Source organism: Sminthopsis crassicaudata, chromosome 6 (assembly GCF_048593235.1).
Source record: "Sminthopsis crassicaudata isolate SCR6 chromosome 6, ASM4859323v1, whole genome shotgun sequence".
In the NCBI taxonomy this organism is placed as follows: Eukaryota; Metazoa; Chordata; class Mammalia; order Dasyuromorphia; family Dasyuridae; genus Sminthopsis; species Sminthopsis crassicaudata.
The window spans coordinates 237,898,369-237,913,916 of NC_133622.1; the positions used below are offsets into that span (position 1 = coordinate 237,898,369).

General features: G+C 34.0%; 1 protein-coding gene across 1 annotated transcript; it reads left to right on the top strand.

Moving 5' to 3' along the window:
* Positions 1-1,401: 1,401 nt before the first annotated feature.
* Positions 1,402-2,328, top strand: LOC141547391 (vomeronasal type-1 receptor 1-like). Its single transcript, XM_074275835.1, has one exon. The coding sequence runs from the start codon at positions 1,402-1,404 to the stop codon at positions 2,326-2,328; it is 927 nt and encodes a 308-aa protein (XP_074131936.1).
* Positions 2,329-15,548: the final 13,220 nt, after the last annotated feature.

Sequence of the window (15,548 nt, forward strand, 5' to 3'; positions counted from 1 at the left end):
AGGTGGATTTAGAAAATTATAGAGAAAATTCAACTTATAAAGGAAGATGCTATTCACCTCTAGAGGTACAGAGGTACATATAAGCAATGTATAATCTTACATAGATGTATATACATATGCATGTCTATGTAAGTGTGATTATAGATATCTATGTACATGCATGAATGCATTTATATTTGTTTATAAGTTCATTTGTATATGAGTCTAAGCTTATATAGATGTGTAGTCACATAATATGTCTTTATAAATATATATTTAAAATTGTACTTTTCTTTAGGGACTGAAGGAAGAAAAGGAAGAAAAGGAAGAAAAATAAAATATTAAAAAGTACAGAGTGGAAAACAAACAAAGAAACATAAGAGGTAAAGAAAAGATGGTTCTCTCTGAACGTGTGTCATACATATTATATAGGGTTTTTTTTTAAATTAATTAATTTATTAATTAATTTTTACACAAATTTTATGTATAGGTAATTTTCTAGCATTGACAATTGCAACTCTTTTGTTTCAACTTTTCCTCTTCTTGCCCTGCCCCTTCCCCCAGATGACAGGTGGACCAATACATTTTAAATATGTTAAAGTATAAGTTAAAAACAATATATATATATGTATATATATACATAGATATATATGTATATATACATACATATATATATATATATATACATATATATATATCCAAACTGTTATTTTGCTGTACAAAAAGAATTGGACTTTGAAATAGTGTACAATTAGCCTGTGAAGGAAATAAAAAATGTAGGCAGACAAAAATATTCTGATTGGGAATTCCATGTAGTGGTTCATAATCAATTCCCAGAGTTATTTCTCTGGGTGAAGCTGGTTCAGTTCATTATTGCTCTATACAGGGTTACTTGATAAGAAACTTTATTACTTTATAATATAAATCATTTCTTATGTTCTATTGTATAAATGGCAAGATATTCTTTTCCTATTTTGCATTTTATTTTTAAATAATAAAGAGACATGTGTTTACTAACTTTTTTTCTGGAAAAAATGACCTGATCATATGAGTCCAGTTTTTATATGATCTTTCAAATATCAATGCAATTCTAAACAAAAGGCAAATGTATTTACATAAGTATACACTCAAATAAATACATAAATACATAAGACATTAAACATAATTCAAAATCCCTATTTAAAAGAATTACAGTACTTCCAATAAGAATATTTGCATCAAGAAAATTAAAAAAAAATTTGTGGGAGTAAAATATTTTCCAAAAGCTTGTATTTCTGTAACAAGTAAAAATTAATAAAGATGACCTCATTGGTAAGAAATGTGCTGAATCTGATTTTGAACTCCTGGATTTATAATAGGTACTTCTCTCTTTATTTCAGGTCACTTTGCATCTGAATATCATTCTGTCACAGAGAATAAGGAATGCAATCTAAGGAAGATATACTCTGCATTTTATATTTGCTTCAGATTATAATTGGAGTCTTTGGGAATGCTTTACTCCTTTTCTTGAATGGCTTTAATTTAGTCACTGGTCAAAGGATAAGACCAATTGATGCAATTTTTATTAATTTGTTTATTTCCCATGTTGTAATGATTCTTTTCAGGGGAGTTCCCGCTGCAATCCAATTTTGTATCCATAAAATTTTCCTGAGTGACACTGAATGCAAAATCATTGTTTATCTGCAGAGAGTGTCCCGTGGACTTTCACTCTGCAATACCTGCCTCCTAAGTGTCTTCCAGGCCATCACCATCAGTTCCAACAGCCCCAAATGGGTAGTGCTGAAAGCCAAAGCACCAAAGTATATCATTCCATCCTGTGTCTTTATATGGGTATTCAATTTGTTGGTAGATACTTTTGTGCCTCTGAGTGTGACTGCTGTTAGGAATGACACAGTCAATAACCTTAAAAACACCCTAGGATATTGTTCTATAGACTGGTGTGCTGTTTCTATCTCAAAAGCACTTATCTGGAAGACGCTTTATGATGTGGTATTTCTAGCATTCATGGCCATTTCCAGTGGCTACATGGTGCTTGTTTTGTTCAGACACCACTGGCAAATCCAATACCTTCATAGCACTAATGTCAACCCTATGGCCACCCCAGAAACCAGAGCCACTAAAGTAATCTTGTTGCTCACGATTATCTTTGTATTCTTTTATTCACTTAGTTCTATCTCTGTTATTGTAATAGCAAAATATAAACATACAAGCCAATGGATTATGTATTTGCCTATATTTTTTACTTTATTTTACTCAACAGTAAGTCCTTTTGTTTTAATCAGTAGTGATTCACAGATCCTCAATTGTAACATTTTCAAAAGAATAAAAAATTCTCATGCTCATTATTAAAGTCTCAGAACTAATACATTTAAACTATGAAATTTCAAAGAAGAAAATAAATTCTAAAATCTCAGTTCAAAACTTCTATTTATGAAAGAGGACACTGAAGTGAAAATGAAAATTCTCTTCATCAGAAAATAAGTCTTTTGCTTTTTCAGGTGTATGGTTCTGTCCACCAAACCAATCATGTTTTTTCAAAGCAACAAGAGTAATGATAAATGATGGTTGATACAAATTCCAAATTGTGTTTCCATCCCTCATGGAAGACACCTTAATTGTTACCAAGTTCAATACCCACAGATGTCAAGAACCAATGACAAAAGAGATCAAGGTTTTGCACAAGTTTAACCCAATATGTAATAAAAAAAAATTAATGTTATTTTTTCTTCACTAGAAAATCATACTTAAGCACCATGTCTCTATTTTCTAGATTTAGACAATAACTTTTCGTTTTCCTAATCCTTTTTTTTTTCTTAAGGTAATGAGATTTTTAATAAGTTTTTCCTTCTTCCTCAAATATATCCCAATTATTAAGAAATTTTTAAAAATGGAAAAGTTGGAGTTTGTAAGCACATGCAGAGAGAGGGAGAGAGAGAGACAGAAATAGAAACAGATAGACAGATAGACAGAGACCGAAAGAGACAAAGAAAGAATACTTTAAAAAATATTGACAGTAGAAGCAGTGTGCCTGTTTATTTGCTTTGGTATAATGAGAATAGTTAATTTTGACTCTGAGATTCAAGATCCAATTTCTGGTCACACTACCTAGATTTTGGTGTGTGTGTCTACTGAGCAAGTCCTTTATATTCTGTTTACTTTTTAATTTTTCTCTGGGAACATTATATATAGAATAAGACCAATCAAAATCTGAGATTCCAGGCAAGTCTAAATAGTTTTCTTTATGTACCCAATGTTCCGGATCTTGAAGATAAGAACAGCTATCTCAAATAGAGCTGTATTCACCCTCTGAAACATCCAGTTTTGGAAGGACGTATAAGCCCTAACCCTGCCACCAAGAATGTCTTTAGCTTTTGAGAATGCCATTGAGCTCTTCTATATATGACAAAGAAGTCAAAAAATAAATATATTGATTTGGTATAGAATACTTATTTAGGTTTGAGCAACTGCATGACTTTATTTGGCTTAGTTTTATTTATTGACATAAACCCTACTGTTGCAAAGAGGAAGTGTCCAAGGAATAAAGGGAACAAATCTTCTTTGAAGAAGACATAAGATAAAATGTGGTTAAATCCATTCTTCCAAAGTGCTACTTTTGTGCAGGAACTCTGCCAGGTTCCCACATGATCCTCACTACACAATCTATAAAGAACATGAGGCTATCCAACTTCAAAGAACTATGTAAAATAAAAAGTCTTTACCATGCAGAGAAGGAAAATAGGAGGCAGCAATTAAATTAACCAGAGAAGGAACAATAATATTGCCAAAGAATTATTTGAAATAAAAATTGTAAGACAAATCAGAGCAGATGTAAAAATCAAAAAATCAGAAAAGGAAATTAAAAAAAAGAAGTATTAAAGAATAAAAAGGAATGAATTCTACTAAAATTTGTAACAGAAAAAGTAAAGTAATCACAATAAAAATGGATTTTTGGTATTTCATGAAGTGATGCATAATTCCTAGAAATTTACATAGTATAAATGAGAATCCCCGTCTTGTAAAAGACAGTATGAGAATGATTTCAGAAACCAGCTTTCAAAGAAGTAATGACTGAGGCAGATAAGAGGTGAATACACAAGAATTGATTTCCGAAGGATTAAAGTATCAGAGAATTGGAATGAAAAATTAAGCATTCATAAAGTGCAGAAGCAGAAAAAATTGGGTTGAACAATGACATTTTTAATTTAAAAAGGTGGCAGATCCAAGATTTCAGAGTAGACACTGCATCTGAGCTGACACTTCTCATCATTCCTTCAGAAATAACTTTAATGCATCAAATGTTATACTGGTGCAAGTTAGTAGAACGATTCTTTATTAGACCCATTTTTCTAGACAAAAATATCTTCAGTGAGAAGCAGAAATATGTGTTACCTATTCTTTTACCCCATGCCAAATTCTGAGTTCCAGTTTTTGGGAGAAGAAAAGCAATTGATTTCACAAAGAAAGAAGGACTTTGGTTTAAGTGTGGAATAAAGAGGTAGTAGGGTTCCTAGTTCCAGGTGAACAGATTCAGAGTGAGAGAGATGCACAACTGCATTCCTTAGGGATGAGAGAGTCTCTTCCAAAATAAGAACTAGAACTCACATAAAGAGAACAGTAACCATGCCTTTGCCTACATCATACAATCTTAGAATCACAGAAAACTTGCAAACTGAAAGAGCTAGTTCTGAAAACCACAGGGAAACAAAGAAATAACAATAATGTTCATAATAAAGCCTAAACCTTGAGACAGTGTTACTTCTCAACCACTTCTTCCAAAAGGTGAAGAAAGTCAAATTTTAAATGAAATCCAGAGTTATATAAGTAAGAAAAATTAGCAAAACATCATAATATAATCTCAACAAAAATGTGTTGTGATGACAAGGAAGCTCAAGACATAAACTCAGAAGAATTTAATAACTTTAAAACATTTGCAAGAATAACATCAGTGAAAATTGAAGAATTCAAATTAATATGAGAAACATTCATTAAAAAACCTCAATTAAGAAAGATAAACAAGAGAAAACTATTTAGTCTTTTATTATCTCTAAATTCTAGATAAAGACATTAAAATTATCTTGCTAATCTTTCTCTCTCTACAAAATATAGAGAATTGTATAGAATGTAGGATAAGTATCGCAAATAGCCTATTTCAACTTAATCCCCAAACTATTTTCATTCATTTATTACATACTATTGGAATGTTTCTAAATTTTAAAAACAAAATAATGAATAAAAAACATACATTCAGAAAAACACATAATAAATGTATTCCTACTATTCCCCTAAATGTGTCATCCCATTTTTTTTAACCAAAAGCTTGAAAAAATATTATGAGCATCATGTTTTATCTATAGATAATAAAAGCTTTAGTTTCCAAAGACTGCATCACAAAAGTCACTATCAAGCTATTTTTTATCATCAGATTGAGTGTTGGTTTTGGTTTTCTTGTTTGTTTCAGAATGTTAACGTGCATCTTTTACTATGTCCATCTTTCTTGATCATAACTCAAATGTTATGTTAATTAAATCTAAGCTCCTCCAATGGAGGTTAATACTAATAAAGCTAATTAAGCATGTGCTATGGCACATGGTTCTGTTATGTGGCCACATTTTGAACCTTTGTGTTCTATCATATTTTATAGTCTTTGAATTTGTGTTGGAGAAGATAATATAGATCACCAATTTGACTTCACCCCAATCCCTTATCTTTATGGTCAAGTTATACTATCCTGGAAACAGAATATGTTCCTACCATCAATTCTAACATATATTCTATCATATCTGAAGATGAGTAGACTAATAGCTAGTGATGCTAGTATTTCCATTGAAAGTGTCCATTTCAATCAATCAGGACCTGCTCTGTAAATGCTAGACACTTTTTTTTTTCAAATCAGGCTTTTACCATGACCTACTGGCTACCATCCCTTCATGAGCCCTCTTGCTCAGAATTCAACTTAAACTTTATTTCAGCATTGTCTTATTAAATTAGCATTATCAAAGAGCATTGAAGGTTGGGGTTTTTTATTAGAGAAATAAATCCTGATAGTGCTTCATTATCAAGCCAGACTTCTGCATCAATTAAATCCAGACAAAGCAAAAATAGGAGGAATTCACAAGGGAATTTGGAAAAAAATTGATTCAATCATCAGACAACCAGGTGATAGACGAAATAGAGGATTTTATTTAATTCAAGAAACCCAACGTCAAATAGAATGTATTATTCATTTTATCCTCCAAATCCTGAACATGTCATGCAAGCTCTTTGTCATGTTTTGTTTATTTTATAATTTTTATTATACCTTTTTATTTACAAGATATATGCATAGGTAATTTTTCAGCACTGACAATTGAAAAACCTTTTGTTCCAACTTTTCCCCTCATTCCACCTACCCCTTCCCCCAGATGGCAGGTTGATCAATACATGTTAAATGTGTTAAAGTATAAGTTAAATACAATACAAGTATACATGTCCAAACAGTTATTTTGCTGTACAAAAAGAACCGGACTTTGAAATAATGTGCAATTAGCCTGTGAAGGAAATCAAAAATGCAGGCAGACAAATATAGAGGGATTGGGAATTCTATGTAGTGGTTCATAGTCATCTCCCAGAATTCTTTTGCTGGGTGTAGCTGGTTCAGTTCATTACTGTTTTGGTTCATCTCATTATGGGTATCTCTGTTGTGGGTATATAGAAAGTACACATGGATAATTTGATTTTACTGATATAAAAGAAAAAAAAAGGAGGGGGTGTAGTAAAGGGAAGGGGGTAGTATCAGAAAAAGGGGAGGGAGTGATAAAAAGAGGGAAACTACATCCCAGGAAGAGGCATAGAAAATACACCATATCTGAGGGAATTTAGAGAGGGGGAGAATCATTGTGTAAATCTTACTCTAATCAGAAGAGGCTCAAAGAGTAAATAATTGTCATATTTGTTTTTCAGAGAATTCTCTCTCACCTCATTAAAAGGGGGGAGAAGAAAAGGGAAAAGGAAATGGAGAATAAGGGAAAGGACATGGAGGGAGGGGGGAGGGATACTAAAAAAAAGGGAGGGCTGTGCATCACAAGGGGGGCCTATAAATTAAATATTGGGGAAGGGGTTCAGGGGGGTCAAGGGAAAAAGCACAATCTGGGGATAATATGATGGCAGGAAATACAGAATTAGTAATTTTAACTGTAAATGTGAATGGGATGAACACTCCCATCAAACGGAGAAAGATAGCAGACTGTATCAAAAATCAGAACCCTACAATATGTTGTTTACAGGAAACACACTTAAAGCAGGGAGATACATATAGAGTAAAGGTAAAAGGTTGGAGCAGAATCTATTATGCTTCAGGTAAAGCCAAAAAAGCAGGGGTAGCTATCCTTATCTCAGATCAAACAAAAGCAGAAGTTGATCTAATTAAAAGAGATAGGAAGGAAACTAGATCCTGCTGAAAGGTAGCATAAATAATGAAGCCATAGCGATACTAAACATATATGCACCAAGTGGTATAGCATCTAACTTTCTAAAGGAAAAGTTAAGAGAGTTGCAAGAAGAAATAGACAGTAAAACTATAGTAGTGGGAGATCTCAACCTTGCACTCTCAGATTTACATAAATCAAACCACAAAACAAACAAGAAAGAAATTTCAAAAGTAAATAGAACATTAGAAAAACTAGGTATGATAGACCTTTGGAGAAAATTGAATGGCAATAGAAAGGAATATACTTTCTTCTCAGCAGTTCATGGATCTTATACAAAAATTGACCATATATTAGGACATAAAGATCTCAAAATTAAATGTAGGAAGGCAGAAATAATAAATGCCTTCTTCTCAGACCACAATGCAATAAAAGCTACATTCAGTAAAAAGTTAGGGATAAATAGACCAAAAAGTAATTGGAAACTGAATAATCTCATCTTAAAGAATGACTGGGTGAAAGAGCAAATTATAGAAACAATTAATAATTTCACCCAAGATAATGACAATGATGAGACATCATACCAAAATCTGTGGGATGCAGCTAAAGCAGTAATAAGGGGAAATTTTATATCTTTAGAGGCTTATTTGAAGAAAATAGAGAAAGAGAAGATTAATGAATTGGGCTTGCAACTTAAAAGGCTAGAAAAAGAACAAATTAAAAACCCCCAACCAAAAATTAAACTTGAAATACAAAAATTAAAAGGAGAAATCAATAATATTGAAAGTAAAAAAACGATTGAATTAATAAATAAAACCAAGAGTTGGTTTTATGAAAAAGCCAATAAAATAGATAAACCTTTGGTAAATTTGATCAGAAAAAAGAAAGAGGAAAATCAAATTGTTAGTCTTACAAATGAAAAGGGGGATCTTTCCACCAATGAAGAGGAAATTAGAGAAATAATAAGGAGTTACTTTGCCCAACTTTATGCCAATAAATTTGATAACTTAAGTGAAATGGATGACTTCCTCCAAAAATATAGGCTTTCTAGATTAACAGAGGAGGAAATAAATTGCTTCAATAGTCCCATTTCAGAAAAAGAAATAGAACAAGCTATTAATCAACTCCCCAGGAAAAAATCCCCAGGACCAGATGGATTTACATGTGAATTCTATCAAACATTTAAAGAACAATTAGGCCCAATGCTATATAAACTATTTGAAAAAATAGGGGATGAAGGAGTCCTACCAAACTCCTTTTATGACACAGACATGGTACTGATACCTAAACCACGTAGATCGAAAACTGAGAAAGAAAATTATAGACCAATTTCCTTAATGAATATTGATGCTAAAATCTTAAATAAGATATTAGCAAAAAGACTTCAGAAAATCATCTCCAGGATAATACACTATGATCAAGTAGGATTCATACCAGGAATGCAGGGCTGGTTTAATATTAGGAAAACTATTAGTATAATTGACCATATTAATAATCAAATTAATAAAAGACATATGATCATCTCAATAGATGCAGAAAAAGCATTTGACAAAATCCAACATCCATTCCTACTAAAAACTCTTGAGAGTATAGGAATAAATGGACTATTCCTTAGAATAATCAGGAGCATATATTTAAGACCTTCAGTAAGCATAATATGCAATAGAAATAAACTGCAACCTTTCCCAGTAAGATCTGGATTGAAACAAGGTTGCCCACTATCACCATTACTATTCAATATAGTACTAGAAACGCTAGCCTCGGCAATAGGAGCCGAGAAAGAGATTCAAGGAATTAGAGTAGGAAATGAGGAAATCAAACTATCACTCTTTGCAGATGACATGATGGTATACTTAGAGAACCCCAAAGACTCTGCTAAAAAGCTATTAGAAATAATTCAGAATTTTAGCAAAGTGGCAGGATACAAAATAAATCCACATAAATCCTCAGCATTCTTATATATTACCAACAAAATGCAACAGCAAGAGATACAAAGAGAAATTCAATTCCAAACAAGTATAAAGTATTTGGGAATCCATCTACCAAAGAATAGTCTGGAATTATATGAGAAAAATTACAAAACACTTGCTACAAAAATAAAGTCAGATTTAAATAATTGGAAAGACATTCAGTGCTCTTGGATAGGCCGAGCGAATATAATAAAGATGACAATACTCCCCAAACTAATCTATTTATTTAGTGCTATACCAATCAGACTCCCAAGAAACTATTTTAATGACCTAGAAAAAATAACAACAAAATTCATATGGAAGAATAAAAGGTCGAGAATTTCAAGGGAACTAATGAAAAAAAAGTCAGAGGAAGGTGGTCTAAGTGTACCTGATCTAAAGCTATATTATATAGCAGCAGTCACCAAAACCATTTGGTACTGGCTAAGAAATAGAACGGTAGATCAGTGGAACAGATTAGATACAAAGGACAAAAAAGGGTACATCTATAGCAATCTTATCATTGACAAACCCAGAGATACCAACATTAGGGACAAAAATTCATTAATTGGAAGAAACTGTTGGGAAAACTTGAAATTAGTATGGCAGAAATTAGATATGGATCCACACTTAACACCATATGCCAAGATAAGATCAAAATGGGTGCATGATTTAGGCATAAAGAATGAGATCATAAATAGATTAGAGGAACAGAGAATAGTCTACCTCTCAGACCTGTGGAGGAGGAAGGAATTTATGACCAGAAGAGAATTAGAGATCATTATTGATCACAAAATAGAAGATTTTGATTACATCAAACTAAAAAGTTTCTGTACAAACTAATGCAAACAAGATTAGAAGGGAAGTAACAAATTGGGAAAATATTTTTAAAAGGAAAGGTTTTGACAAAGGTCTCATTTCCAAAATATATAGAGAACTGACCCTGATTTATACGAAACCGAACCATTCTCCAATTGATAAATGGTCAAAGGATATGAACAGACAATTCTCAGATGATGAAATTGAAAGTATTTCCACTCATATGAAAGAGTGTTCCAAATCACTACTGCTCAGAGAAATGCAAATTAAGACAACTCTGAGATACCACTACACACCTGTCAGATTGGCTAAGATGACAAGAACAAATGATGATGAAAGTTGGAGGGGATGTGGGAAAACTGGGACACTGATACATTGTTGGTGGAGTTGTGAAAGAATCCAGCCATTCTGGAGAGCAATTTGGAACTATGCCCAAAAAGTTGTCAAACTGTGCATACCCTTTGACCCGGCATTGCTGTTATTGGGATTATATCCCAAAGAAATACTAAAGAGTGGAAAGGGACCTGTATGTGCCAAAATGTTTGTGGCAGCTCTTTTTGTTGTAGCTAGAAACTGGAAGTTGAATGGATGTCCATCAATTGGAGAATGGTTGGGTAAATTGTGGTATATGAAGGTTATGGAATATTATTGCTCTGTAAGAAATGACCAGCAGGAGGAATACAGAGAGGCTTGGAGAGACTTACATCAACTGTTGCTGAGTGAAATGAGCAGAACCAGAAGATCACTATACACTTCAACAACAATACTGTATGAGGATGTATTCTGATGGAAGTGGAAATCTTCAACATAAAGAAGATCCAACTCACTTCCAGTTGATCAATGATGGACAGAAATAACTACACCCAGAGAAGGAACACTGGGAAGCGAATGTAAATTGTTAGCACTACTGTCTATCTACCCAGGTTACTTATACCTTCGGAAGCTAATAATTAATGTGCAACAAGAAAATGGTATTTACACACATATATTGTATCTAGGTCATATTGTAACACATGTAAAATGTATGGGATTACCTGCCATCGGGGGGAGGTAGTGGAGGGAGGGAGGGGATAATTTGGAAAAATGAATTAAAAAAAAAAAAAAAAAAAAAAAAAAAGAAGTGCCAACTGGCCCAGTCACTGGCCAAAGATTAAGACAGACACCTACATGTCTGGCATAGGAGCACCAATAGCAGCTGAAGTTAATGCTACCCCTTTGAGATGTACTTTTGAAGGTGAAACAGGAGTTTTTACTCCTTCTATTATTGAAAAAATCCCCATCAATCTTTGGGGAAGAGACATTTTACAACAATTAAGATTAAAAATTAGTACTTTAGTTTTTTAGCAGGACTGCTGTTGAAGGCCTGCCAACACTTTCTCCTATTCCTATCCAATGGAAAACTGATATACCAGTGTGGATAGAACAGTGGCCTTTATGTAGTGATGAAATTCAGAGATTATTAGATATAGTACAGGAGAAAGTTGACCAAGGACACTTACAACCTTCTCTAAGTACTTGGAATTCCCTGTATTTGTTGCAAGAAAGAAATCTCGAAAATGGAGGATGCTGATTGATTTATGAAAGGTAAATGAACAGATGGAAACTACGGGAACTCTTCAGCCTGGACTTCCATCTACTACTCAGTTGCCTTAGAGAATGGCTTCTTTAAGGATTGTTTCTATTCTATCCCTCTAGATAAGGAGGATATGAAAAGATTTGCCTTTTCAGTGCCCAGCGTTAATGTAGCTGAGCCTTATGAAAGATATGAATGGACAGTTTTGCCACAGGAAATGAAAAACAGTCCTACTGTGTGTCAAATGTATGTTGCTACTGCACTTACTCCAGTAAGAAAAACATTTCCAAAAGTAATGTCATTACATTATGTGGACAATATATTGGGATGTGCACCTGAGGAACAAATGTTAGAAGCATGTCTACAAAAGATCATAGAAACACTAAAGAATTATGAATTGCACATAGTTCCAGAAAAAAAAATTCAAAGGCATGCTCCTTTTCAATATTTAGGATATGAAGTATATCCTAAGGTGCTTACAGTACAAAAACTGTCCTTAAGAACAGAGAAGCTAAATAACTTAAATGATTTTCAGAAATTGATAGGAGATACCCAATGGATGTGTCCAGTGTTAAGCTTGACTACCTATCAATTGCAACCATTATATGACATTTTAAGAGAAGACAGTGCTTTAAACTCACAACACCAGCTTACAAAAAAATCTCAAGGCACTTTGAGAGAAGTTGAACTGGCTTTATCCAATGTGGTTGAAAGAGTAATTCAAAAACCCTTGGAAATATTGATTTTTGCTACACGAGGCACCCACAGCAGTCCTTCATCAAGGAGACAGTGTGATTGAGTGGGTGAACCTCCCAGCACAATGAGAACAAAGTCTTACTCCTTACCCAGTGCTTGTGGCTAGAATTTTATTAAAGGCCATAAAGCAAGCAATACAATTATCTGGGATAAGACCTGATAATATATACACCTTTTATACTAATGCACAAGTTAATGTGTGCTGTAAAACCATCCCAGAGTGGCAAATTTTATTAGCCATGGCTCCACATTTTACACATGGGTCTCCATTAAAGATAACCAGACTATTACATAATTGCAGATGGATTTTTGAAGAAAAGTTTCTAAAGTTCCTTTTAAAGGACCAGCTATCTTTACAGATGGATCCAAACATAATATTTGCACTGTATTATCTCATGTCCTAACTATAAAGAGAGTAGTCAGAACTCTTTTTCAATCCGCTCCGCAGAATGAATCATTCTAGCTCTTGCTTATTATCCAGGAGATATAAATATAACATCTTATTTGGACTATTCAGTAGGTGTGGTAAAAGAACTGCCACAGCCCAAATAAAATTTGTAGCCTCTAATATATATCATCCCTTTAAGGAACTTCAAGAGTAAGTGAGAAAGCATCCAGGTAAGATTTATATCTTGCATGTACTTCCCCAGTATTAAACTTATGGTCCCCTCTTGCAGTTACACAGCTCTCCCTCTTTAGGATCGCTCTCTTATCCCTTTGAATTCCTTCCCCTTTCTTGTACCCTTCCCTTATTACTCTTTCCCTTTGCCCTTTTGCTCTCTCACTTCTTAATGAGCTGAGAGCAGATTCTCTGTAAAACAAATATGTCAATTATTTTCTCTTTGAGCCAACTCTTATGAGAGTAAGATTCACACAATGTTCCTCCCCCTCTCTAAATTCCCTCAGATATGATAGATTGCCTTTGCCTCTTTGTAGGATGTAGTTTCCCTCTTTATATATATATATCAGTAAAATCCAATTATACGTGTAGTTTTTATGTATATCCACCACAGAAATACAGTTCCCAAGAGTTCCTTTTACATTTTTACGCTTTTCTTGAGTCCTATGGTTGGAGATCAAATTTTTTGTTTAGATCTGGGTTTTTCCTTAGAAACAAATGGAATTCATCATTTTCATTGTTCCATGGAAGAAAATGCTCAGCTTAGTTGGGTAGTTTATTCTTGGCTGCATTCAATTTCTTTTGCCTTTCGGAATATCAGATTCCAGGACCTTTGATTCTTTAATGTGGAAGTAGCCATATTTTGAGTGATTCTTATTGTGACACCTCTGTATTTGAATTATTTTTTCCTGGGTGCTTGTAATATTTTTGCCTTAGTCTGATGGTTTTGAAATTTGATGACAATATTCCTTGGAGTTTTTAATTTAGGGTTTTTTTTCAGAAGGTGTTTGATGAATTCTTTCAATGCCTGTTTTGCCTTCTGATCCTATTACATCTGGGCAGTTCTCTTTGATGATTTCCTGTAAAATAGTATCTAGGCTCTTTTTTTTCATCATAATTTTTGGGAAGTCCAATCATCCTCAGCTTATCTCTGCTAGATCTTTTTTCCAGGTGTGTGTGATATTTTTCCAAGTAGATATTTAATATGATTTCTAATTTTTCATTTTTTTTTTGGTTTTGCATGACTAATTCTTGATGTCTCAATGAATCATTCATTTCTACTTGTTCAGTACTGATTTTTAATGAGTTATTTTCTTCATTAGCTTTTTTTTACTTATTTTTGTATATGTCCAATCGAGTTTTTAAACAAGTTGTTTTGCTCTATGGAATTTTTTTTCCATTTCACTAATTTTTTAGTGAGTTATTTTCTTTTTCCAATTTACAAATCCTACTTTCCTGAGAGCCCTTTACCTTTTCCAATTCACAAATTCTGTTTCCCTACACTTCCTGGGAGTTTTTTTTTTTTTTTCAAGATGTTGTTACTCTCTTGCATAGTTTCTCTTTCCTTTCCCCATTTTTCTTCTACCTTTCTTTTGAGGTGTTAAATAGTCTCTTCTAGGAGAGCCTTTTGTGTTGGGGATCAAGAATTGTCTGGATACTGTCTGCTATTAGTCTCCTTGGGGTTGAAAACCTGCCTCTCTTTCTCTATAGAAGCTATTGACTGTCCTTTTGATTTTTTTACTCATTTTTTAAAAGCTGTAGAGTCTGCCTTCAGGGCCAAGAGGTTACCAGTTTCCTCTGCAAAGCAGGAATAGGTGCCAACCAGCTACAAAGAGCTGAGAGTTAGGGGAGTGTTCTGGGAAAAGTTCCCCACTGGAAGTGACTCAGGCCTTCTGGGGGAGCTGTGGAAGTGCCCTAAGATGAACTCTGCTGTTTAGATTAAAGACTGTCATGAGGCTAAAGGCTGAGTAGTAAAAATGTCACTACCTCAAGCCAAAGCCTGCCTTGGGGCTGTGAGTATTAGCAGTTGCCCAGAAAATTCCTGCATGACACTAGAAGTGGCCTAGCCTAGGGAAGCTCAGTTGCTCTAGGAAGTACTATTGCCCCAGGCCGAGCCCCTTACTGGGCAGATTAGAGACTGCCCACTAGAGCCCCCTGCTGCAAATTACCACTGCACAGCTGTGTTGTGATCTTTGTTGAGTCACTTCCGGTTTTGGATGGGTATAGTTAGAATTTGTGAAGTTTTGACATTTTTAGTGTAAGCTCTACTTTTGGCTTTAATTTCTCTACTGGTCTACTGCTTTGCAATCAAGACAGAGCTGTCAGTTTGTGGCATAATCGTCTCTATAACTTTTCTAGTCACATAGGTCACCCTGCTTCTGGTCTGCTTTAGATGCTAGCCTCTCCTACCTCCCTGCTTGCCCTGGCCTGCTCTGGCCACTCAGGACAAACCTGTTTTAGCAATATTCCAGATTATTTTTGGCTGCTGAGTTGTTGTACTTCTAATTTTTATGAATTTTACCAGTTAAGCACTATTTCTGAGGCTGAATTTAATAATTGGTCATGAAGGCATGAGAGGAGCTTAGAAAGTCCCATGTGCCTTTTCTGCCATCATAGCTTTTGCCATGTTTTTGTAACTACAGTGTAGGTAAACTAATAAAGAGTACAGG

Coding starts and splice junctions, on each gene's coding strand:
- LOC141547391 (XM_074275835.1), top strand. CDS start 1,402: ATGCAATCTAAGGAAGATATACTCTGCATTTTATATTTGCTTCAGATT.